General features: G+C 44.5%; 1 protein-coding gene across 5 annotated transcripts in view; it reads left to right on the top strand.

Annotated features, from left to right (window-relative positions):
• Positions 1 to 26050, top strand: part of LOC137413445 (limbic system-associated membrane protein) — a 323855-nt gene that overhangs the window by 179007 nt on the left and 118798 nt on the right. For all 5 annotated transcript variants that reach the window (XM_078767254.1, XM_078767341.1, XM_078767299.1 and 2 more), the window contains exon 8: positions 22275 to 22426. In XM_078767254.1, the coding sequence (XP_078623380.1) occupies positions 22275 to 22426 (152 nt within the window). The remainder of the gene's footprint in view (positions 1 to 22274; positions 22427 to 26050) is intronic.

Here is a 26050-nt window from a genome sequence, read left to right as displayed (position 1 = left end):
AATAAATGAATACGCTCGAGGTGCCGTCCGAGGCAGCGTCTGCTCGCCACGTTCAGCATCAGTACGTCGTCACTATGACTATCCGTAAGTCCGGAAGTGACGTCCTCATTTGATTGTCCGGAAGGTCGCATATCGCAGTTACGATGAATCGCAAATTAGTTTTAATTCGTTTTAAAACATAGTTTAACGCCAACATAGTTTGCCAACGTGAAATAAATGAATACGCTCTCAAATGTGCCGTCCGAGGCAGAGTCTGTTCGGCACGTTCGGCACACGTGATAGCTCGCTGCTCTCTGATTGGTTGAATCGTTTTTTGGACATAGCTCGGTAACTACTTCTCCGATTAATATGAAACCTTGAAAAGGCACATCCTCGGGTTCCCAGCAATATACCTGGCAAGTTTCAAGTATATCGGACCCGTGGTTGTCGAGAAACAGCGGTCACAGACAAACACACAAACACACAAACACACAGACACACAGACACACAGAGATTACTGGAATTATAGATACTAGGGCATGCCCGTACTATATATATATCTAAAAGTATATCCCCCCCCTCTATTTACATGCAATGGTTTGGTCCAAAGCGAACGGCTTGCGAGTACGGTGACAATCCCCCCCCCTCTATTTACATGAAATGGTTTGGTCCAAAGCGAACGGCTTGCGAGTACGGTGACAATCCCCCCCCTCTATTTACATGAAATGGTTTGGTCCAAAGCGAACGGCTTGCGAGTACGGTGACAATCCCCCCCCCCCCCCCCCTCTATTTACATGAAATGGTTTGGTCCAAAGCTAACGGCTTGCAGAGTTTGGTAAAGAAATCGCCATATCGTGCACAAACGCACAGGAAAGCGAAAGAATCGCAAATTAGTTTTAATTAGTTTTAAAACATAGTTTAACGCCCGAGCGAGTTTAACGCAATCGCAAATCGCATCGCAAAGCGAAAGAATCGAAAGAAATTAGTTTTAATTAGTTTTAAAACATAGTTTAACGCCAACATAGCGCCAACATAGTTTGCCGACGGGAAATAAATGAATACGCTCTCAAATGTGCCGTCCGAGGCAGAGTCTGTTCGCCACGTTCGGCACACGTGATAGCTCGCTGCTCTCTGATTGGTTGAATCGTTTTTTGGACATAGCTCGGTAACTACTTCTCCGATTAATTTAAAACCTTGAAAAGGCACATCCTCGGGTCCCCAGCAATATACCTGGCAAGTTTCAAGTATATCGGACCGGTAGTTGTCGAGAAACAGCGGTCGCATACAGACACACACACACACACACAGAGATTGCTGGAATTATATATATATATATATATATATATATATATATATATATATATATATATATATACTGCATATTATATGTATACTGTATACGATATATATATATATTCTGCATATTATATGTATACTGTATACGATATATATAATATATATTGTTGCCCCTTTTTCCCCTTAAGAAGGGGGGATTAATCCCCTTGTCTGCGACTGACCGACGTGAGTCCTGAAGCTGCCCAGCTCCCTCCACGAGGCAGGTGAGCAACCTCGTTTGAGACCGCGGACAAGATGTTATTTTGCCGAGCGGATTAGCAGCCCGCGGCTCGAACCATTAGCAATACTAAACCCGATCCTAAACGTTGGCCAAATCGTGCCACAGGTATTCAATGGGGAAATCACAATGACGATCGGATGTGAAGGAAAGAAGGCAGAGTAAGGAAGAACAGGAATTTATTACTAATTATGTACAAGTCCAAAGAAACCAAGGAGGAGGAAAGAAACGAAAATAATTTACAGAAGAGGCAGACACAGTGCAATTCTACTTATCTATACAGTCTTACTTATTCCCAGGGACAAGACAAACAAAACAAACTCACGTACACAAAAAAGGATGGATGAGGGCAGGAACGGATGACTGGAAGGGGAGGAAGGTTCAGCTGGACGCAGGAGAACTGCCGGGCCGGGAGTGAGCAGCCGCCGACTCTCCACACTCTCGTTCGTAGAACGGGCGACAGGGAGATCCGAAGACCGCGGCACGTCGAGGTTCGCTTGCCCGCACTGGTTGTTCTTCAGAGTGCTGGTTGGTATCGCGAGCAGGGCGTGCTGATTCTCATTCGCTTTCCTCTCCAGAACTCACTCTCTCCTCCTCAACTGAACTCTCTCAACTGGGCTCCGGTGGACTGCGGTGGGAGGCTCCGGGCGACGGGTTATATAACCACGCCCATGGAACTTTCGCGAACCTCCTCAAACGCTCTCTCTCTCCGCCCGCTCAGGCCAAACCCCTCATCCTTGGTTGGTTGATCGGGGGCTGGCTCACTCCTCCTTCTCATGACGAGGTGGAGACACGCCTTTCTGCTCCGAGCTGACCGTGTGCGTAATGGAGGTTGGGGTGAAGAAAACCGCCCAATGCACTGGCACTTCGAAGAGATGATTGGGGGAAACTTGAAAAGGGAACTATCTTATGTCATTTGGTGCAATGCAGAGTCAACTAGTGGGAAACAGAGCCTTAAACTAACATAGAATAAGAAATAAATATTTAGAAGGGTATATGATTTTCTACGTGCATGCGATGGATTAACTAAGGGGACGACCTTTGACCTTTACACACAAAACGGAGGTATTTACAAGAATTACTACTAGAGGGTCATATTTACAAACAAAGGATTCTCAAATCCGCAACAATATCTATAATAATAAAAGCTAGTGTCTGTCCGTCTGCCCATCTGTCTCCTCCATAACTCCAAAACCATGAAACCTAGCGGCCCCAAACTTTGCATACATACACCTGAACCTCCAACAGATTACAAGAATGAAAACTGGGTATTTGGGTGCGTTATAACATCCTTTTTGAAGGTTATTAAAGAAGTGTTCATAAGAAAAAAAAACTCATTCTGTTTTTTCCTCATTCTGGGGTTATTTTTTTAAAATTTAATTTAATAATCGTTTTTAACTTTATTCTTAATTTAATTTAATTTAATAATAATTTAACCTCATTCTGGTTTTTTCTCATTCTGGGGTTATTTTTTATTTATTCCATTTAATAATCTTTTTAAACTTAATTCTTAATTTAATTTAATTTAATAATAATTTAACCTCATTCTGGTTTTTTCTCATTCTGGGGTTATTTTTTTGTCCCCCGCCGCACCGCGGAGCGAAAGGGGGACTATGGTTTTCCTCTCCGTCCGTGTGTCCGTCCGTGTGTCCGTCCGTGCGTGCGTCCGTGCGTGCGGGCGTGCGTGCATGCGTGCGTGCATAAGCGAAGGACCACATTCGAATTTGGTGTGTGGGTGCAACCCACGTCAAAATCCAAGATGGCCGCCGCCATGTATGTCTGAGGCCATGTATGTCTGAACCTTGTGAGCTGAATATCTTGAAAAATAAGTGAAGTACCAACTTCTAATCTGGTGCGTGGGTGCAGCGAGGCACAAGGAAGAAAGCTATTGAAAATTGGGTCGCCACGTCAAAATCCAAGATGGCCGCCACCATATATATGTCTGAACCTTGTGAGCGAAATATCTTGAAAAATAAGCGAAGTACCAACTTCTAATCTGGTTTGTGGGTGTATCTAGGCAAAAGGAAGAACGCTGTTGAAAATTGGGTCGCCACGTCAAAATCCAATATGGCCGCCGCCATGTATGTCTGAACCTTGTGAGATGAATATCTTGAAAAATAAGCGAAGTACCAACTTCTAATTTGGTGTGTGGGTGTATCTCGGCATACGGAAGAAGGCTATTGAAAATTGGGTCGCCACGTCAAAATCCAAGATGGCCGCCACCATATATATGTCTGATCCTTGTGAGCGAAATATCTTGAAAAATAAGCGAAGTACCAACTTCTAATCTGGTGTGTGGGTGTATCTCGGCACAAGGAAGAACGCTATTGAAAATTGGGTCGCCACGTCAAAATCCAAGATGGCCGCCGCGATGTACGTCTGAACCTTGTGAGATGAATATCTTGAAAAATAAGCGAAGTACCAACTTCTAATTTGGTGTGTTGGTGTATCTCGGCATAAGGAAGAACGCCATTGTAAATTGGGTCGCCACGTCAAAGTCCAAGATGGCTGCCACCATATATATGTCTGTACCTTGTGAGCGAAATATCTTGAAAAATAAGCGAAGTACCAACTTATAATCTGGTGTGTGGGTGTATCTAGGCATAAGGAAGAACCCTATTGAAAATTGGGTCGCCACGTCAATATCCAAGATGGCCGCCTTGCGTCTTCCACTTTGTCAAGTCGCATCACTTCACCGACGGGGGACCGAGGCGTAACGCTTGTTTTATTTAATTTAATAATCGTTTTTAACTGAATTCTTACTTCCATGGGAACTGCTCGGAGACGCGTTTTTTTTAATGAAACGTTTTTAGCAAAGAACACTGTTAGTAGTTGGGACAGCTGTTACGTTCGAGTCAGTTCTGAAGTTGGAATTTTGAAGACCGATTTGGATTAAGAGTTTGTGGAGCTTATCGCATTGTGGTTTTTAACCGTGTGCGGAAATGAAATAAAGGGGTGGAGTGGGGTTGGGGGTGGGGGGTTGGTGGTAGAAACAGTAGCAACTGCTAAACCAGAAAGCATCTAAAAATGCAAAGCCCGTCCACGTCCGTTTGTATTCAGACATCTTCTTCTTCTGCCTCTTCTTCTTCTTCTTCTTCTTTTGTATGCTCAAAATAACGAAAGTGGATTTTAAAAAATACAAAATGAACATTTGTGATTTTATGCAGCCTTGACCTTTGAGCTTTAGATCTAAAAAAAACACGCACGCATTGGGACACACACACACATGGGGACACACACATGGACACACACACACATACACCATTCAAAGACTTATGGGAAGTAACGATGGGCGGCAATTTGACATCTCGCCCTGAGCGTCATTTTCCCTCGATACGCCACTGCCCCAGTGTACTTGCGATCTGTTTTTAAAATTCCCTCCAGATGAAGAACCCAGATTGCGTATGTCATATTCCCATCAGGAAGCGACTCATTGTTACCCAGAAACACCGGGTACTTTTGCTAGTATATACTATATATACTATATATACCATGTATATATTTGCTTTACCGGAGAGTATTGTAGTTTTTCAGCTGTGTACACAGCTTTGAAAACGACATTACTCTCCAGTACACCGAATATATATATATATATATATATATATATATATATATATATATATATATATATATATATATATATATATATATATATATATATATATATGTGTGTATCAAAGGGAGGCACAAAGCATCCCTCCCATCACAAAGCATCCCATATATGTGTGTATATATATATATATATATATATATATATATATATATATATATATATACAAAGACTTGGCATTTAATATGGAATATATTTTTTTTTCTTGACTTGGGTTTACTTTCCTAACTCAGTATATAAATCTGGTGAGTTTCTTTTACCCTTCGGTGATGTCTTTGTTGAAAGAACCATGTCACTGAGTGTCTTTCGCAGCAAGAAGTCAATAACAGGATTATATCACAGGTGGCACGACAAAATGTAAGGACAGGTACATTTGACGATTGGCTTCACAATCGGGTATATAAGGGTTGTTGCGTTCTGTATTAGTGGAAAACAACTGCTGCATGTCTACAAAAGTTATTGCCGCTTCCTCTGGAGATGGTCCGTCAACTTGACAATGCTGTTTGTCATGGAGTGGTGGCTTTACGAAATTCTGGCATGAAACAGCGTGCTATTGCTCGGCAGTATGGCATCACTCAAGGTCAGGTGTCAAAGATCCTGAAACGAAATGCTCAGAGGGGTGTCCCTACTCCAATACCGAGGCCAGGACGTCCACGCAGAACCACAAGGAGAGATGATCGCCAGCTGCACCAGTTAGCCTGCAATGGCCGTACCAAGTCAGCTAATCGGCTTAGGGCTGAGTGGCAGCAACTGACAAATGTGCCTGTATCCAGAAGGCTAGTCAACCAACGACTGGTTCAAGCAGGCTATCGTGCCAGGCGTCCCCTGAGAAAGCCACGCTTGACCAGACAATACAGCCAGCGCCGATTGCAGTGGGCCAGAGAGCACCGTCAATGGCAGCCAGGACACTGGAATCATGTGACCTTCAGTGACGAGTCTAGATTTCTGGTCTATCGTCAAGATGGCTGCGTCCGAGTGCACAGACAAGTGCATGAAGCCCACAACGAAGATTGCTTAGTGCCAAGAGTTCAAGCTGGAGGTGGTGGGTGACCGTTTGGGCTGCTTTTCATGCGGGGGGCAAAACTGACCTGGTTGTTCTGAATGGAAACCTGAACCAGTTCAAGTACAGGGTCATTCTGGAAGAAACCTTGCTTCCATTTGCTCGTGCAGCCTTTCGAGGAAACTTTTTCTTTCAAGATGACAATGCACGGCCTCATCGTGTTCGCATGATCCAACACTTTCTTGCTGACCGTGGTGTAGAGCATATGGAGTGGCCTGCCATGTCCCCGGATATGAATCCGATAGAGAACTTGTGGGCAGAATTAACGTGTCAAATCAACAACTTGGTCCAGCAGCCCACCATTGTGCGTGAATTGCAGCAGACTATTGTCACTGCATGGCAAGCGATTCCTGTCCAAACCTTGGCAAATCTCGTGAACAGCATGCCTCGACGTGTACGAGCTCTCCTGAATGCTCGTGGGGGTTACACGAAGTACTGAACTGTAATTTTACTGTCCATGATCCCAGTCATAATTTGGCTTTTGCTTTTGTTGAAAAAAAATTTGGCTAATGTGCAAAATAAAGAGATACTTCTGGAAAACGTACAGAAGTTTAACACAGTACTGTCCGTGAATTGAGTTCGATATCAGTTTACATCACTTTCAAGGATCAATTTATTTGTTTCGAAATGTCAAGTGTGGTTTTTGTTTCTTTTAAAGGTCACATTAACAAAATCTCGAATAATTTCAACATAATTCCAATGAACTTTTGGTTCTAAGTCATCTTGAAAAGTAAGTTCACCCCCACAAAAAAAAAAATTCCATATTAAATGCCAAGTCTGTATATATATATATATATATCTATGTGTGTATCAAAGGAGGCACAAAGCATCGCTCCCTTTATATAAAGGATTGTTTCTCTGTATGCAGCTTTAACATGGGGACTGAAAATACGCTTCTCAGCTTCTACTGCACGAAATCGGCTGCAAATTTCAGAAGTAAATCCGTTGTACATCGATGTAATATGTTCCAAATTTCAGCAACTTCTGTTTCCACATTCTTCAGTTTTATTTAGAAAACCCTCGAAATCACGTTATCGTTACAAAGTGTGTCCCTTCTTTTCTATACTCTGCCACATGGCACATACCATATATAAAGGGGCCTTTTCTATGCCCCTGGGATTTTACCCAAGAATATATATCTATTAGCTGTTGTTTTCGTCAAGTTTATTTCAAGTACAAAGCAGAGGCAGACCGGCTTTGCATTTTGAGATGCTTTATAGTCATTTCCATTGCCTTGCTTGAAGGTCATCGGGTCTTTGTCAGTCTTCCTTACATTTGAGCTGTCTAGTCTGGGGGAGATTCCAAATGTTAATATGAATTGTTGGATTGGTGCTTGGGAGGCGGTGCGTTGGTCGCATTGCAAATCGCATCGTCCTTCAGATGGATGTTAAACTGCATGTCCCATCCGCTAGCATTAGTTTGTGGACGTCAAATAACCCACGGTGTCTTTCGCCAAATAGTAGGTGAGTTATCGTCCGCACCGTAAATACATTACAAAATGCTGCGCACTCAATCAAAGCTCAGCTGCCGACTTCATCACATGAAAGACTTGGGCCCAGAGTGCGCACACTCCTGTGTTTTGTCAGTGCACAATGCTTTGTTTGTCATTCTGCAGTGCTTCATCAATTTACACTGCAGTATTTGTCAGTCTACACAGACTGACTTTTTATCTCGTATTTTCAAGCACAAAAAGACAAAAGCAACTAAAAATAATTCGAGCTATATTAAATTGTTCCTGTACAACTGTGATTTGGTGACTGTTGCTTCCCTTCCATACTCCTTTATTGCCTCTGCAGCCCTCATTCAGCAACACTTTTAGTACACTGTATCATATGACAAGTTTTTTTCAGTGCTAAGGTGGGTGAAACGCTCAAACTCAATACACAATATAAAATAGGTGGTGTTGTGAGAAATGAATCAAATGGCTATTACATGTATGATGGAAAACAAACCTAAGCACACACATTATTGATTATTACTTTACTGCTTGACCAAGTATTTGAAACCTGTGGCTGCTGCTTAATTTGTATTGCCGAGCAAAGCGGTTCCCTCGTGATTTATCGTTGTCCCTTTCTGGACCTGGACCCGCTTTGCTCTCAGGAAGTAGTGTGTGGATCAAAATTGTTCAGCAGATTATTCTGGGTCGATTGCCTTGTGTTGGTCAGTTTCATCACATGGTGGTGCCACAGTGGAATCTCTTCCATCCTTACTTATGATCGATAACTCTTTTTTGTTGGTGTGCTTTGCTGAAGAGCATGGATTTCTGTTGATGGAATTACTCGGCTGAATGAATGGGTGTTGTACGGGTTTGATGCATAACTTATTTGCCTTTATCACTGCTTTCCTGTAACCAGCCTGGTGTTGGCTTAGTGGTTAGGGTGCCGGCTTGGGATCCTAGGATCCTGGGTTCGAATCCCGGTCGATCACTGAATTAACACCAGGGGGGTAGACTCAGCCTGTCATCCTTCCGAGGTCGGCAAATTGAGTACCAGCTTGCTGGGATGAATGATCCCGGTGCGTACCCCGGTTTAGAATAGGTACACCGTATCTCTGCGCATCGTAAGAGGCGACCAAGGGTTGACGCCAGGAAGGGCATCCGGCCATAAAAAAGTGCCTCAAACAGGGAACCATGATTGTCATGGGGCCCGCAAGGCTAACCCCTGCTCTAGCGGGGAAAATGGCCTTAAAACGATCATTCATTCAATGCTTTCCTGTGACGAGTCCTGGTTCATGAACAGATTGACCCATTAAGAAATGGGATGAAAGTTTAACAAGGCATGCTATTGTTTTTATTCCACTGATGTGTGTGTGTGTGTATATATATATATATATATGTATATATATATATATATGTATATATATATATATATGTATATATATATATATGTATATGTACATATATATATATATATATATATATATATATATATATATATATATATATATACCTATATATACCTATATATATATATATATATACCTATATATATATATATATATATATATATATCTATATATATATATATATATATATATATATATATTGTTACAGATCGCGGTTTAGATGTTATGATGACCGAGCGGTGGTGTATTACCGCGACCTAACAGGATCCCCGACTCACCCGATTCCACCCAAACGTTGGCCGGGTCGCACCGCAGCTAGTCAATAGGGAAAAGACAAAGGCGACGAATGCAAAGAGGAAAACGAAGGCAAAGAAAGGTTTGGAAATACTACTGAATTTATTGACTATTTACACACAAGCAAAAAGAAAGCAGTCACGTTTATTTACAAGCACATAAGACGCAGGTGACACAGGGAAAATACTAGCTTATACAGACTTAATTAACCCAGGACAGAACAAACAGAAGACAGACTCATGCGGGGAATGACAGGAATGGCAGGAGGTGGATGGCTGGAGGTGAACGCTTGGTGGAGCCAACGCGGAGCTTGGTGGAGCTTTGGTGGAGGTGAACGCTTGGTGGAGCCAACGCGGAGCTTGGTGGAGCCTTGGTGGAGGTGAACGCTTGGTGGAGCCAACGCGGAGCTTGGTGGAGCCTTGGTGGGGGTGAACGCTTGGTGGAGCCAACGCGGAGCTTGGGGGGTTGGTGTGACGGGTTCTCTCTCCTTCCCTCACAAGCTTCAGGACTCTTTCTTGACGACCAACTCTTTGTGACCAACTCTTTGTGACCAACTCTTCACGGACCCTCTACTGGCAACCGACTCAGACCAACTCAGACCAACTCTTCACGGACCCTCTACTGGCAACCGACTCAGACCAACTCAGACCAACTCTTCACTTCCGTGCGCGTCTTTTATAGCGCCTCCAGCGATTAAGCCGCCGGCGTTTTGGACACACCCATCGGGGTGCTCACCTCGGCCCTGGTTGGTCGCGCGACCCTCGGGCTCCACCCTGGATGACGACGGGCGGGCACGCCCCTCCTCCCCTCTATGACGAGGTGGAGACACGCCTTTCTTCTCCGACTCAAGCACATGGTCAATGGTGGTTTTGGAGGGGAGGTTATTGGGAATCGAGGGCTCAGCAATGACGAGAGGGGATGTAATAGGGGCAATCGAGGCTCGGCAATGACGAAAGGGGATGTGAAGGAAATGGGGATTTTGGGGATGGGAATGAAAGGGGATCTATTCTCTTTCACTGGTGCAATGGAGTACTTCAATTAATGGGCGACACAGCCTTACCCTAAAACACAGAATAAGAGATAACTATCAACAGGGGTATTCTATTACTTGGCTGACGTGTATGCTTGTGGACTAATTATGGGATGCCCTTTCACCTCTACACAGCTCCGGAGGTAGGGGGGCGCAGAATAAACAATAATAATAATAATACAGCACACAATCAAAAAAAATACAGTCCTCATCTCCGCAACACTGCACCCTCCTCCTCTTAGGCACGTCCCGGGCCTACAACTTTTATTTTTAGTGTGACACGCAGGTGTAGTTCCCTCTATTTTTAACCTGACCCTGAGTGCGACAGTTTTAAAACATAAATAAATGTGTCCCGCTGCTCCATTGCACCCTGCCTAACAGACTTACGCCCACAGTTAACCGAATCGCGGAATGGTCTTCAAACTATACACTGACGGTGGGAAGCATTATTTACAATTGACGCTACTTTATTTACAAGACTAACCCAGGACCTGTGATTGTTCTTTCTGGGGGGGAGACAGTCTGCTCTGCATCGATGCACCATGAAAGCACCCAAAAACGCACCAATACATTCTCCAGCACCAATCAGTGCAGTCACCACTGTTCATCAATAAAATAAAACCAACAAACCCAAACCCTGCAGGTGTCTCTTGCTCTTCGGCTCCCTCTGCTGGTTATTATTATTTCTTCCAGTTGTTGTCTTTTCCTTCATTTTCTTACTGGCGGCCTATTTGAACTGAAAAATGCACCCAATGTGTCCTTTTTATTTATTTTATTTATGGCCCACAGGGCCGACTAGTGTGGTTCACCTGTGGGGCATCGGTGCCCTGTGGCCAAGGTCCGCCAGCAAGATTTCGGGCCCTCATGGCCGGTTCCAGCAGAGGGGCCATGCCCCAACCCATGGGGTCCATAAGTGGTGCTCCGCCACAGACATGTGGTCCATAATGTGGTGCATCGATGCAGACAGCTGGTTCTGGGAATTTCTGGCGCACAATGGCCGACCCACGCACGCTCCCCTCGGCACCCAATGGCGCACAGGTCATGTGGGAGACAAAAGGGGAAAGACAATTGAGCGAGGGGTAAGGTCACAAGGGTACACATCAATAAGGCAATGCAAGGCGAAATGCGTACGGAGGGCGAAGTGAGAAAGCTCGTCCCTACCGTACGTCACCCCCCTGTCACCTACCCTACCCTTGCCCTTACCCCATATGTACAAAAATCTACACATTTACAAATTTGTCACTACTGTCACGTCTTCCCCATATTTCCCCTATACCAAATTCGTCTCCACAATCCCTCTACTTCAAAATTTGCCATCACCAAATTCATCATCAATCCCCATAAGGAGGCAGAGATGGAATTACGCACAATGTCACACCCACGTCATGATGCGTCTCACAATCCAAACATTTGCATCATAAAAAATAATCAAAACATGGCATGGTGCGGAGTACCTGTCACCTCAGGTGAGTGGATGCAGATGGTGCGAGGAGATCCTTCTTCCTAACTATCCTCTAACTGACTTTAACACACTTTACACTACCCGGGGTCTTTCCCTGCCAATCCATTGGCCACTTACACTATGGGTTCTAAAAACCAATTCCCATTGGCCAAACTGTGGTGCTTCTCAATTTGGGGTCTCACTCCCCCGATTCATCTCCCGGTGCCCTCGCACAATTTCTGGGCTGCGACGTGTAGCTCTCCCAGCAGGTCTACCCACCTGCACACCTCCACCACTGCAGTTGCCACCCGAGCTTACCTAGCTCCTCACCCTAACCTAACTAACTGGGGAAGGCCCTCTCCTGGCTCTGTCACCCCTTGGTGCCCTCTGGCACTGGGCTACCCGGGTCCGTCCTCCGGATCCTCGGGCCCCATTCACAACAACTACTACCGGCTCCCAGAGCCCACCTGCGGCCTCACCTGGCCGACATCCTCACAGTGGTGGAGTGCCCAAACCAACTACACACACTAACAGGCTACACGCCCAGCCATTTCCACAACACTAATGCACCCATCCCAAGACCATTCTTTCACCCGCACCACAGATGCCAATATCCAACCACAATTTACCTGTACCCTCTACCTAACACTTACACTACCCGCCCCGGGTATCCGTGATGGGGGTCCACTCTTCCCCCATTCACACCTTCGCACCATCCACTCCACTCCATCGTTTCCACCATACTCACTCCACGACCATCCATTCCAATACTCCATTTATTCCACACTACCATTCTCCATACCTGCTGTTGCACACCTGTGCCCTCACACCTGGTGCCACCTGCACCCTCCTTTCTTCCTGGACCATTTGGTCAGCACAACACGCAATCACCACTACTCCCTCATACACTGCTCCATTCACCTGTTCAGTTGCACACCTGTGCAATCACACCTGTTCAATTCTCACCTGTTCAATCTTCACACACACGGCATCATCTCAGCTAACTACTCCCCTCTGAAACTTGCGCTTCCCAGTCATCCCTTTAAACTATTGCGCTCCCACATCATTATCAGCCACGCTAATCTACCTGCGTCCCCACTACAGGTATCAGTCACTAACTAATCTTAACGTCACCTAATGTCATCTTCGCTAGATCCCTATCAATATCCTAACCCACCCGGGCTAGTTTTCACTGCCATACACCCCATAAGCTATAGCTCCTTTGCCCCACTGTGAGGGATGGTGGATTTGCCATCCCTCCACATCGGGGAGGTCCTACTATCAATTTCGCTCGTCCAAATCCAACAAATCAAAAATTTGTCATTTCATCTGCCAATCCCCGTACCAATCATCAAATTTCGCCTTTTTCTAATTTCGGGGCCAAAACACTATCCTCATCACCCGTCTACTTATTACATCCTCTCGGTGCGCCAATTCCCTTCTAAAGCTCGGCTTCGTACAGCCGAGCCATGAACGCGGGTTCTTTTGTGCCGGCGGCTGGATGCGTCCGGCACTCGGTGCAGGGACGGGGGCTTACCCGGGCCGAGATCCCACGCACCACCTCGGCGTGGAGCCATCCAATGTCCCGATCTCGACCTGCCGGCACGTCTCAATAGAAAGTGGTCGCCATGACGACCCTTCCTATCGGGCTGCCCGCTCCGCCTAGTGGAGCCTGGACGCGGCCGTTCCAAGCGAGGCACAGCGTGGATCGCGTACGGCGGTTCTTTCGAAACCGCCGTGGTTCGGATCCCCGCTGGTCCTCGCGGCACGCGAAGCTGCCCGACGCGCACCGAGGGCCCGATTCGGCTATAAGTCGTTCTAACCTCTAACCTGGTTACCGTCGATGCTTCACCTGCACGCTTACATGCATACGCTACCCCTTTCTTGCTCATACATGCAGCCGTTTCCATGCTCCTCGTCGTACCTCTTCTTACACACCTCGGTACACTCATTCCGCTCACCGACTTGGTCACACACCTGACCACCGAACACCTTGACACACATTCGTCGCTCGCACACCTCACCAACACACCTCTTCGCGCCCCCTCCTCGGTCACCTCCTCTGTGACAATCACAGGTGTGCTCTCACTCGCACACCCAACCACGTGCCTCACTACCAATTCCAGCATGCATTCCCACTCACGCTCTACCATTCCAGGTGTGCATCCTTCCATTCCAGGTGTACATCCTCGCTCACCTGTCACAACCAACTCACGCTCCGTTTCACTCTCACTACTCTCACCTCCACTCTTGACAACGCACTCACCCTTCCTCTCGACAGCGCACTCTTTCCTCATGCACCTGTCCGTTACACACCTTGTAACACTCACCACAGGCGTACACTCTCTTATTACTTCCTCTGTAACACTCCCCACAGGTGTACACTCTCTCGTTACTTCCTCCGTAACACTCACCACACCGCGCTTCCATGTACCCCCTCGCACACGCGCTTCGACCGACTCACTCCTGACGGCACACTCACTCCTCGGCGTGCACTTTTTCCTCACACACCCCATGGTCGGACATTCTCGCACACCTCTTTTTTCGCACACCAGACCTGTCGCACACTTCACCAACGGCCTCTCACGAACACCCGGATCCAAACCAATCCCCAAGCCGACTGAAGCTTTCCTCACATCATATACATTGCCACTCACCTCCGTACCTCGTCGTCGCACCTCCTTTGCCACCTGCAAACTCTTTATTTGGTTAGTGAGCAGCACATCATGAGTTGAGCACCGACCTTGTACCAATTCCATTACCTCCTCCTGGATTTCTCTCTTAGTTTCTGTCCGTCTCTTCTTAATTTCACTCACCTCTTCTTCCACTTCCTCTAATTTTTGTTTAACCTCTTTTATTTCTCGGTGCGTCTCCTCAAGTTCGTCCTCTAAGGCTACCGTGACCGTCTCTATGTGCATCCTCACCTGCCAGTCCTTTGTCTCCATTATCTCTGTCACCTCGTCCACCCTCATTGTCAGTTCCTCCCGTACCATCTGACATTGCCTCTGCGTCGCTATTAATTCGTTTTTGATTTCTTTTTGTGTCGCCTTTAACCCTCCTAGTACCGCAGTGTTCTTTTGAACCTGCTCCACTAGTTCTTTTTGTCCCTCCGTCAGCTGTTCCACCTCCTCCGTCAGATCTTCTATTCCCCCTTGTAACTTTGCCGTATTATTTCTCACCTCTTTCTCCATACGCTTCTCACCTCGCTTTACCTCCTCGCGTAGCCCCGAAACCTCCTCACCCACACCTCGTCGTATCTCCTCCTTCATCTCCTCCCTTTCTTTTGTAGATGCCGCCCTCATCTGTCCCAATTCATCCCTCTGAGCATCCAGTTTGGTTTCTACCCCGATTTTTACCTCCTCCATCTGCTCTCCCATTTGTTTAATTTCTCTGGCAGATTGCTCCCCTATCTCCCGCAATTTGTCCTCCATCCTATTTTCTAGCCCCATTAACCCATTTTTCACCTCTTTTATCCCGTTGTCTAACCCCTCAAAATTATTGTCTAACTTCCCAAATTTCTTGTCTAACTCCCCAATTTGGGCATTGGTACCCCTCGCTTCGTCCCTCATTGCCCCCATTTGGCCCCCCATCTCTCCCATACTGCTTTTCAAACCTCTAATTTGGTCTCCCAATTGCTCACTATTCTTTTCCATAAGGGCCTTCATTTGCATCATAAAAAGGTTCAAATCCACTAGCGGCGCTGCTGCGGTCGCGGGCGCGGCAAAATTTGATGCCGCTCCACCCACGTGCGCGAGGACGCCATTTTGCGCGCCTGATACTCCCTCAACCGCCTCCTCATTGCTCCCCTCCATTTGATCCTGGGTTACTCCTAACCCCTCTATCTCTCCCACCGGCATCCCGTCGCCTTGACCAGCCATGGCGCGATTTCAAAATTCGGGTTTTGTAAAACAAAACAAATTTCGGCCGCTCCAAATTTTGACCAAATTTTTTCTAGATGTTTTTTTTTTTTAATTTGGTTCGGGCCCCGAATCTCACTCCCAGACACCAATTGTTGCAGATCGCGGTTTAGATGTTATGATGACCGAGCGGTGGTGTATTACCGCGACCTAACAGGATCCCCGACTCACCCGATTCCACCCAAACGTTGGCCGGGTCGCACCGCAGCTAGTCAATAGGGAAAAGACAAAGGCGACGAATGCAAAGAGGAAAACGAAGGCAAAGAAAGGTTTGGAAATACTACTGAATTTATTGACTATTTACACACAAGCAAAAAGAAAGCAGTCACGTTTATTTACAAGCACATAAGACGCAGGTGACACAGGGAAAATACTAGCTTATACAGACTTAATTAACCCAGGACAGAACAAACAGAAGACAGACTCACGCGGGGAATGACAGGAATGGCAGGAGGTGGATGGCTGGAGGTGAACGCTTGGTGGAGCCAACGCGGAGCTTGGTGGAGCTTTGGTGGAGGTGAACGCTTGGTGGAGCCAACGCGGAGCTTGGTGGAGCCTTGGTGGAGGTGAACGCTTGGTGGAGCCAACGCGGAGCTTGGTGGAGCCTTGGTGGAGGTGAACGCTTGGTGGAGCCAACGCGGAGCTTGGTGGAGCCTTGGTGGGGGTGAACGCTTGGTGGAGCCAACGCGGAGCTTGGGGGGTTGGTGTGACGGGTTCTCTCTCCTTCCCTCACAAGCTTCAGGACTCTTTCTTGACGACCAACTCTTTGTGACCAACTCTTTGTGACCAACTCTTCACGGACCCTCTACTGGCAACCGACTCAGACCAACTCAGACCAACTCTTCACGGACCCTCTACTGGCAACCGACTCAGACCAACTCAGACAAACTCTTCACTTCCGTGCGCGCCTTTTATAGCGCCTCCAGCGATTAAGCCGCCGGCGTTTTGGACACGCCCATCGGGGTGCTCACCTCGGCCCTGGTTGGTCGCGCGACCCTCGGGCTCCGCCCTGGATGACGACGGGCGGGCACGCCCCTCCTCCCCTCTATGACTAGGTGGAGACACGCCTTTCTTCTCCGACTCAAGCACATGGTCAATGGTGGTTTTGGAGGGGAGGTTATTGAGAATCGAGGGCTCAGCAATGACGAGAGGGGATGTAATATGGGCAATCGAGGCTCGGCAATGACGAAAGGGGATGTGAAGGAAATGGGGATTTTGGGGATGGGAATGAAAGGGGATCTATTCTCTTTCACTGGTGCAATGGAGTACTTCAATTAATGGGCGACACAGCCTTACCCTAAAACACAGAATAAGAGATAACTATCAACAGGGGTATTCTATTACTTGGCTGACGTGTATGCTTGTGGACTAATTATGGGATGCCCTTTCACCTTTACACAGCTCCGGAGGTAGGGGGGCGCAGAATAAACAATAATAATAATAATACAGCACACAATCAAAAAATATACAGTCCTCATCTCCGCAACAATATACATATACACAGTTGTGGCCAAAAATATAGGAACCCTTGCACTTTTTTCAAATTACTCACAATTTTCTATAAAAAAATAAGTTGAAATTGACAAAAGTATTTGGTCGCCACAATTGTTTATTTCACTGTGAATATTACAGAAACTTTGTTTTTGATTCAGAACTTAATATATTCAGAACTTTTAAATCAGAAAATAAAAAGAAATGGCATTGACAAAATTATTCACACCCGAGACTTAATATTTGGTATCACAACCTTTGGACAAAATAACTGCAGTCAAGCGCTTCCTATAGCCATGAATGAGCTTCCTACACCTCTCTATTGGCAGTTTGGCCCACTCTTCTTGTGCAAACTGCTCCAGTTCTCCCAGATTTGAAGGGTGCCTTCTCCAAACTGCTGTTTCCAGATCTCCCCACAGGTGTTCAATGGGATTTAGATCTGGACTCATTGCTGGCCACTTCAGAACAGTCCAGCGCTTTGTCTTGAACCATTCCTGCGTGCTTTTTGAAGTGTGTTTGGGGTCATTTTCCTGCTGCAAGACCCATGACCTTCGACAGAGACCCAGCTTTCTGACACTGGGTTGAACATTGTGCTCCCAAATGGCTTGGTAATCTCCTGATTTCATGATGCCATGCACACATTCAAGGCACCCTGTGCCAGAGGCAGCACAGCAACCCCAAAACATTACTGAACCTCCTCCATGTTTTACTGTAGGGAAGGTGTTCTTTTCTTTGAAGTTTTCATTTTGTTTTCTGTAAACATAGAGATGATGTGCTTTACAAAATAGCTCGAATTTGGTCTCATCTGTCCACAGGACGTTCTCCCAGAAGGACTTTGGCTTCTTCAGGTGTGTTTTGGAAAACTCTAGTCAGGCTTTCAGTCTTTCCAGTCTCTCTCTCTCAGAAGTGTGGTCCTCCTGGGTCTCCTAACATAGAAACCCCTTCCTTTGAGTTGGCGATGGATGGTGCGAGTTTAAATTGTTGTACCTTGTGTCTGAATGTCAGCTTGAATCTGTTTGGCAGTTGATCGAGGTGCTTTCTCCACCATTTGAACAATCATTCGCTGCAATCTTATATCAACTTTTCTCTTGATCTTGCAATCGTGTGTCCAGGTAGATTGGCTACAGTGCCATAGTCCCTCAAGTTCTCTGGAGATAGATTTGTTTCCTTGAGATTGTCCATGCTTGGCATAGATACATACATACATGCATACATACATACATACATACATACATACATACAGTACATACATACACTACCAGTCAAAAGTTTTAGAACACCTCGATTTTTCCAGTTTTTATTGAAATTTACTCAGTTTAATGTTTCAATGTACTCTGAAATTAAGCATAGAACAAAAAAACAATTGGAGATAAAAATAAATCATAGAATCATTTTGTTTAACAAAATTTAATTGAAATTTTTGAATCAGCAAAGTAGCCACCTTTTGCAGATATAACCACGGAACACACTCGTGGCATTCTTTCTACAATGGAAATCAAATATTGTTCGGAAAGTTCTTCCCAACACTGTTGCAGAAGTTCCCACAAATGTGTTGCACTTGTCGGTTGCTTTGCTTTCACCATTCTGTCCAGTTCATTCCAAACCAACTTGATGGGGTTTAAGTCTGGAGACTGTGCTGGCCATTCCCTGATTTGAAGCCTACCGTCTTGTTCTTTTCCTCGAAGGTAGTTTTGACATAGCCTGGAGGTGTGTTTAGGGTCATTATCTTGCTGTGGGATGAACCCCTGACCAACTAGGCGTATACCAGAGGGTATTGCATGGCGCTGCAAAATGCTGTGGTAGCCCTTTTGGTTCAGCGTGCCAGTCACTCTGTGCAAGTCGCCGACTCTAGGTCCAGCAAAAGAGCCCCAGACCATAACGCTTCCTCCTCCATGTTTGACAGTTGGTGTCACACACTGAGGAAGTATCCTTTCGCCTACTCGATGGCATACAAAAACCCTGTGTGATGAACCAAAGATTGCAAATTTTGATTAATCGGTCAATAAGACCTTCTTCCAGTCTTCAGTAGTCCACTGGCAGTGCTTCATGGCCCACGCAAGCCTCTTTTTCTTATTTTGCCATCTTAGCAATGGCTTTCTTACGGCCACTCGACCTGTCAAACCTGCAGCTTGAAGTCTTCTCTTCACAGTTGAAACTGAGACTTGCTCACTTCGACCAGTGTTAAGTTGTGATTGAAGCTGTTGTCCTGTGAGCCGCCTATCACGCAAGCTGTTGACTCTCAGAAACTTGTCTTCTTTTTCTGTTGTGGCTTTGGGTCTGCCCGACCTCTTCCTGTCAGAGTTTCCTCCAGTTTCCAATATACTACTTCCTGCAGTGCAATATTGTCCAAATAATGCTTCAGAGGGTGTAATAACAGTCAATTCCAATACTGCTTTTATACAGACAGGGGGTTTGTAATCAAGTAATCAGCAGAGGTTGGGACACCTGTAGGAATTGTTTGCATCAACTTTCAAGGCTTAATTTACTTACATTGCTGCAGAAGAGCTGTAAGTTGTTAACCCATTAGTTGTTCCCTGGAGAAGGCCTTTTTTTTACAATATAACTGTGCAATTTACATTATTTTCCCTTTTTTGCCAACCTAAACTTTTTTTTTAACCTCCAGCATTTTACTGCTTCCATTTGTATTATTTCAGGCTATTCACTGGACATTAAACTGCGTAAATTTAAATAAAAACTGGAAAAATTGAGGTGTTCTAAAACTTTTGACCGGTAGTGTACATACTTTATATATATATATATATATATATATATATATATATATATATAATCTGGAGATTAAATAAGACGTGGACGTAGCTTCAGGACGGTGGATCTTTAATTCTCGACAAGCTTTCGACCAACAAAGGTCTTCTTCTTAGTCGACCGCAAGTTCAGCGGAACTTCCGCTGATGTCATCATTGTCAGCATTGTGATTGTCATCATCATTGTCATCATCAAAATGTCATCTTGTTTTTTTTTCTCCACCAATTTATCCCGAGAAGAAATTTCATCTTGATCGGATGAAGTTTTGTGCTTGTCGAATTATGACGTCATAATGCAGGCACCTATGACATCATCATTAACATATTTTATTCCCCATGGAGAGTTCTTTACAATGAGCCATGTCTCAATTTTTTCTATTCAGCACTTTCAGAGATATAGAGGTGCAAAGTTTTTCGGTTTTTCCAAGATGGCGGCCGAACCACGTGACCGACGATGTCATCATTATTTTTTTTCTCCCCCAGTTTATGCCGACATGGCGCTCAAGAAATTGCATCTTGATTGGATGAAGTTTTGTACTTGTCAAATTCTAGAATTATGACGGCATAATGGAGCCCTTGGGCCGAGAGGGAGTTAAAAATTGGGCAGTCTATTCCAGGGCAAGACGAATATGTGTGTAAAGTATGGCGATTATATGTGCAATGGTGTAGACATAGTACTGCGCACAAACAGACAAACAGACAAACAAACAGATAGACAGACAAACGAACCAATCAACCAACATACTTGCCGGAATCTTTTCCGGCAAGTAACAAACCAACCAACCAACATACTTGCTGTAATCTTTTCCGGCAAGTAACAAACCAACCAACCAACATACTTGCTGTAATCTTTTCCGGCAAGTAACAAACCACCCAACCAACATACTTGCCGGAATCTATTCCGGCACGTAACAAACAAACAAGAAGGTGTCATGCAGAGCATGATACTTGCAAAATCCCCCCCCACCCTCCCCCCAAAAGGGTACCATTGTTCCATCAAATTGTCCATTTCATCAAGATTAAAATTGACCATCTTGATCAAAGCTCAGCTTAATTGGATGTAAAGTAATGCTTTTTCAGATTAAAATTGATGATTTTGGAAGTTCGACCTGGAGTTGAACTTTGACCTTTTGAGCTCAAAAATATTTGGTTTCCCTATTTAGTGACGCAATGTGCAAATGCTGTTCAATTTTCAATTCAATCGGATGAAAATTGACGGTTTTTCAGATGAAAATTGATTTTGGAAGTTTGACCTTGAGTTGACCTTTGACCTTTTGGCCTCGAAAATATTTGGTCTCCCTATTTAGTGACTCAATGTGCAAATGCTGTTCAATTTTCAAATAAATCGGATGAAAATTGGTTTTTTAGGTGAAAATTTATGATTTTGGAAGTTAGACCTTGAGTTGGCCTTTGACCTTTTGACCTCAAAAATAGTTATTTTCCCAATTCAGTGAGGCACTATGCAAATGCTGTTCAATTTTCAAGTCAATTGAACGAAAATTGATGGGTTTTCAGATGAAAATTGATGATTTTGGAAGTTTGACCTGGAGTTGACCTTTGACCTTTTGACCTCAAAAATAGTTGGTTTTCCTATTTAGTGTTTCAATGTGCAAATGCTGTTCAATTTTCAATTCAATCGGATGAAAATTGATGGTTTTTCAGATGAAAATTGATGATTTTGGAAGTTTGACCTTGAGTTGACCTTTGACCGTTTGACCTTAAAAATAGTTGGTTTTCCTATTTAGTGACGCAATGTTCAAATGCTGTTCAATTTTCAAGTCAATCGGATTTAAAATGCCGATTTTAGAAATTTGTCCTCCAGATGACCTTTGACCTCAAAATCAATAGGCTTCTCAGTTGTGACGACATCTACAACTTGGTAAAGTTTCGTGACGATCTGTTTAGAATTGTGACCTGTAGGCCGGTGATAGACAGACAGACAGACAGACAGAATAACAAACGCAACCGACCAATATGCTTGAAAAATCTTCGATTTTGCAAGTAACAAACATACAAACGGACCCGTTAATTGACACTAGGTTGGTTGACTCAGCCTGTCATCCTTCAGAGTCTGGTGCAGTGGGTACCAGGTTACTGGAAACAGGAGGTACTGCATCTGTGGCACAGCTGCACTTCCAGAAAATGATGCAACCAACAGCCACAAGCTGCATGCGAAACAATACTAATCATAGTCAGACTGATTAAGAATTTCACGAATAATTTTCATCTAATGCATCATTCAAACTAACTGGCTGTTCACCCCGTTTCCCCAGGCTCATGGATGGTCTGGACGGGTTGCGGATTCGAACTGAAGGCCGCGTTTCAGTGTTGAGTTTTCAAAATGTGAGCTCGCACGACTACGGAAACTACAGCTGCTCTGCCAGCAACCCGTTGGGCACCGCCAACGCCAGCCTACTTGCCACACGTGTGTATTTGAATACGGTCCTTCCAGGTTCCTCATCTTTCCCTGACTCATTGACTACCAAAACGATGATCCTTCAATTTTCCATGAGCAGAATTATCTCGGATTTATTTGTTTTGGTGCTCAGGTTATATCTTTTGGTGTTTATTTCTTTATTTGTATCAGGTGTTCTGGTTTTTTTTTCTCCACTTAAATTTTTATTTTATTTTACAGATGTCAAGGCATAGCCGGGTCTTCCTATTGTTTAATTTATTCCTCCTTTTTATTTCCCATCCCATCAGATAGTATTATTTTTACAATATCTATTTTTTATTTATTTTTTATTATATACATTACGAGCAGAAGTACCCGGCATTGCCGGGCGGGGGAGGGGAGGGGGAGGGGGAAGGGGAGGGGAGGGGAACGGGGGGGGAACGAGCCCCTTGGCAAAGCGAGCGATTTTTTTTTTATAGCGTCATAGCGTCATAGCGTCATAGCGTCATAGCGTCATAGCGTCATAGCGTTCATAGCGTTTCATAGCGTTTCATAGCGTCATAGCGATTTTTTTTTTCATAGCATCATAGCGTCATATTGTTCACAGCGTTTCATAACGTCATAGCGATTTTTTTTTTCATAGCATCATAGCGTCATATTGTTCATAGCGTTTCATAGCGTCATAGCGATTTTTTTTTTCATAGCATCATAGCGTCATATTGTTCATAGCGTTTCATAGCGTCATAGCGATTTTTTTTTTCATAGCATCATAGCGTCATAGCGTTTCATAACGTCATAGCGATTTTTTTTTTCATAGCGTCATAGCGTTCATAGCATTTCATAGCGTCATAGCGATTTTTTTTTTCATAGCGTCATTGCGTTCATAGCGTCTTATCGTTCATAGCGTCATAGCGTTCATAGCGTTCATAGCGTCATATCGTTCATAGCATCATAGCGTTCATAGCGTCATAGCGTCATCACGTGATCGCTCTGAGCGAATCAGCGCCCACCTGCTCTGATTCCGTTAATTCCGTGCGCTGAAATGCGCTGAGGTAAATATGAATAAAAAATATGGATCGTCAAATATTTTGAGTTCGGCCATGTTCGTCCCAGGCTCAATGGCCATGTCTGTGCCAAATATCAAGCACGTAAGCCTCTCCGTTTAGAAGTCTATCGGTAACATTACACACACACACACACACACACACACACACACACACACACACACACACACACACACACACACACACACACACACACACACACAAACAAACTGTGTTTTATATACAGTATATAGATTTATATTTTATTTATTATTAATATTATTAAAAGTATTTTTCCTTTTTACAAAAATATACTCATCTTAGACCATAATCATATAATGACTTGATGAATAAGACATTTAAGAAAACACCATCAGGAAGTGTTATTCTTAAACGGCCTACTGTTTTGGTCTTAAGGTAAAAAAACATTGCTTCCCCAATAAGGTGTATCGTGGGGCGGCTTAGCCCAAATATTCAAAAGAATTGTGCATTTTGTGATACAAGCACCAAATTTGGCACAAATGTACATTAATATGTTGCGAACATTTTCAGATATTGGGCCACTTGAAATTCCGTAATTTTTTTTTTCAAATTTTTTCAAATTTTGTAATTTCAAATTTTTCGGGTGACACCCTCACAATTTCGGTCTTCGAGGCCGGCCGATAGGCAAAGTGTGACCGGAAGGGACGAGGTTCTCCTGACCACGTGGCCCTCGATCTGGGAAGCGAGAGGCGTTCCATTAGTGGACGCGCCCCTCACGCCCGACTTTTGGGCGGCCCCGGCAGGCCGTTTGTTTTGACGTTCCGTGACAGGCCCCGCACCCCCACCTCCGGGCCGACCGGAAGCTTGTGCTGAGTACATCATACCTGAACAACTCAGTGAGGCAGAACACAGCAGTGCACACCAGGGTGACCCCTTCAGTGCATAAACCAATTAACCTGTCCACTGCAGGGCATATAGAAATGAAGTTATTTTCTGCATATAATAATAATATAAGTTCAGTTCTATATAACAATTTCTGTTATCACCACTACCACTACAACTACCACTACTACAAGCTTTGTCTGGAATTTTGTGGACTAACAGACAAACAGACATACAGACAAGCTGGGATCAAAACATTACCTCCTTCCACCATTGAGTGTAGAGGTAAACATCATGGAAATTATATCATGCCCGAGATTTAATTCATGCTTACCCGTGTATTTGCTTCACTGGTTCACAAGGTCTTTTGCATACATGTAATTCAGACTCTCGTCTTCATTGCTGACCACACAATGTTCGCAACATATTAATGTACATTTGTGCCAAATTTGGTGCTTGTATCACAAAATGCACAATTCTTTTGAATATTTGGGCTAAGCCGCCCCACTATATCGGCCGGCCTCGAAGACCGAAATTGTGACGGTGTCACCCGAAAAATTTTAAATTACGAAATTTGAAAAAATTTGAAAAAAAAAATTACGGAATTTCAAGTGGCCCAATATCTGAAAATGTTCGCAACATATTAATGTACATTTGTGCCAAATTTGGTGCTTGTATCACAAAATGCACAACAGGTTTGCTATGCTGCTACACTAGTATATAAACAGAAATACATTGTGATGGAAAAAACAGAATGTGAGCAAAGATAAGAGGAAAGTAAAGAGGTCTGCTGAAGGATTGTCACAATAAAAATTCATCTCATTCGTCCGCAGCGCTTGGGTGTGTGTTTACATCGGTTCAGGTTGCACAGCTTTGTCACTGATGGTTACCCCCTTTTGGTTAAGGCAGGAATGAAATATTTGCCCAGGGTACCGGCACAATAAATATGAGTATCATTCTGCCAGTCGGGAGATGAAGAGGTGTGTCGCATGTGTTGAATGTTCATTACTTTATGATTAATCTTCACCTTCAGGAGGGGGCAGCACAGCAAGTTCAAGGCAGGAAGGATGGCATTGGGAATGCCACTCAGATTGTTTTTTCAGATATTTCACCGCAGCTCAAGATGATTGTCTGCAACCTGATGCAGTTCAATGCAATACATCATTGGTTGTTGGTGCTCTGTCTCTGAGCCTCAATACATCATGTGATCAACATAAGACGAACATAACTCTGCACTGCAGTCTGTTCCTCAATGCAGTAGGTAGAGAGCCTGCAGCTGGATCACCTGAATAGATGATCCCAATGATCCCCCTTCCCACGCCTCCTGCCCCCAAGCCCTCTCCCTCCCACACTTCTCCCTGCTCTCAAATGTTGTGGTTGTGTGCTTCCCCTTCTCTCCCCATCTTGTCTTCCGCTCCCTCTTTTTGTATATTTTGTTTGTCTGGTTGATTTGTTTGTGAAATAAATGTTAGCTCTTTCACGAGCCTCGATTCAGTATACAAAAACAAAACAAAAAAAAACAGCAGCCATTGTTATTTTCATTTTTAATGCTGCACAATAATTTATTGATCATCATGTTTGGCTTGCAAAGTGTGGGAATCGTGTTCCGTCAGCACTCGCTCTCATCAGTCATTTGTCTGTTGGAATCCTCCTTCAATCAAGCTGCTTCAAACACACTTTTCATATCTGTAGGCAAAGCAAATCTGCACGTGCTCTGGCAAGAGTTGTAAAGTGGAAAAACTAAGAG

The sequence above is a fragment of the Myxine glutinosa genome, chromosome 1 (assembly GCF_964187855.1).
Source record: "Myxine glutinosa chromosome 1, kmMyxGlut1.1, whole genome shotgun sequence".
NCBI classification, from domain to species: Eukaryota; Metazoa; Chordata; class Myxini; order Myxiniformes; family Myxinidae; genus Myxine; species Myxine glutinosa.
Note: the sequence above shows the minus strand (reverse complement) of the source record. Positions and strands in the feature narration are given on the sequence as shown.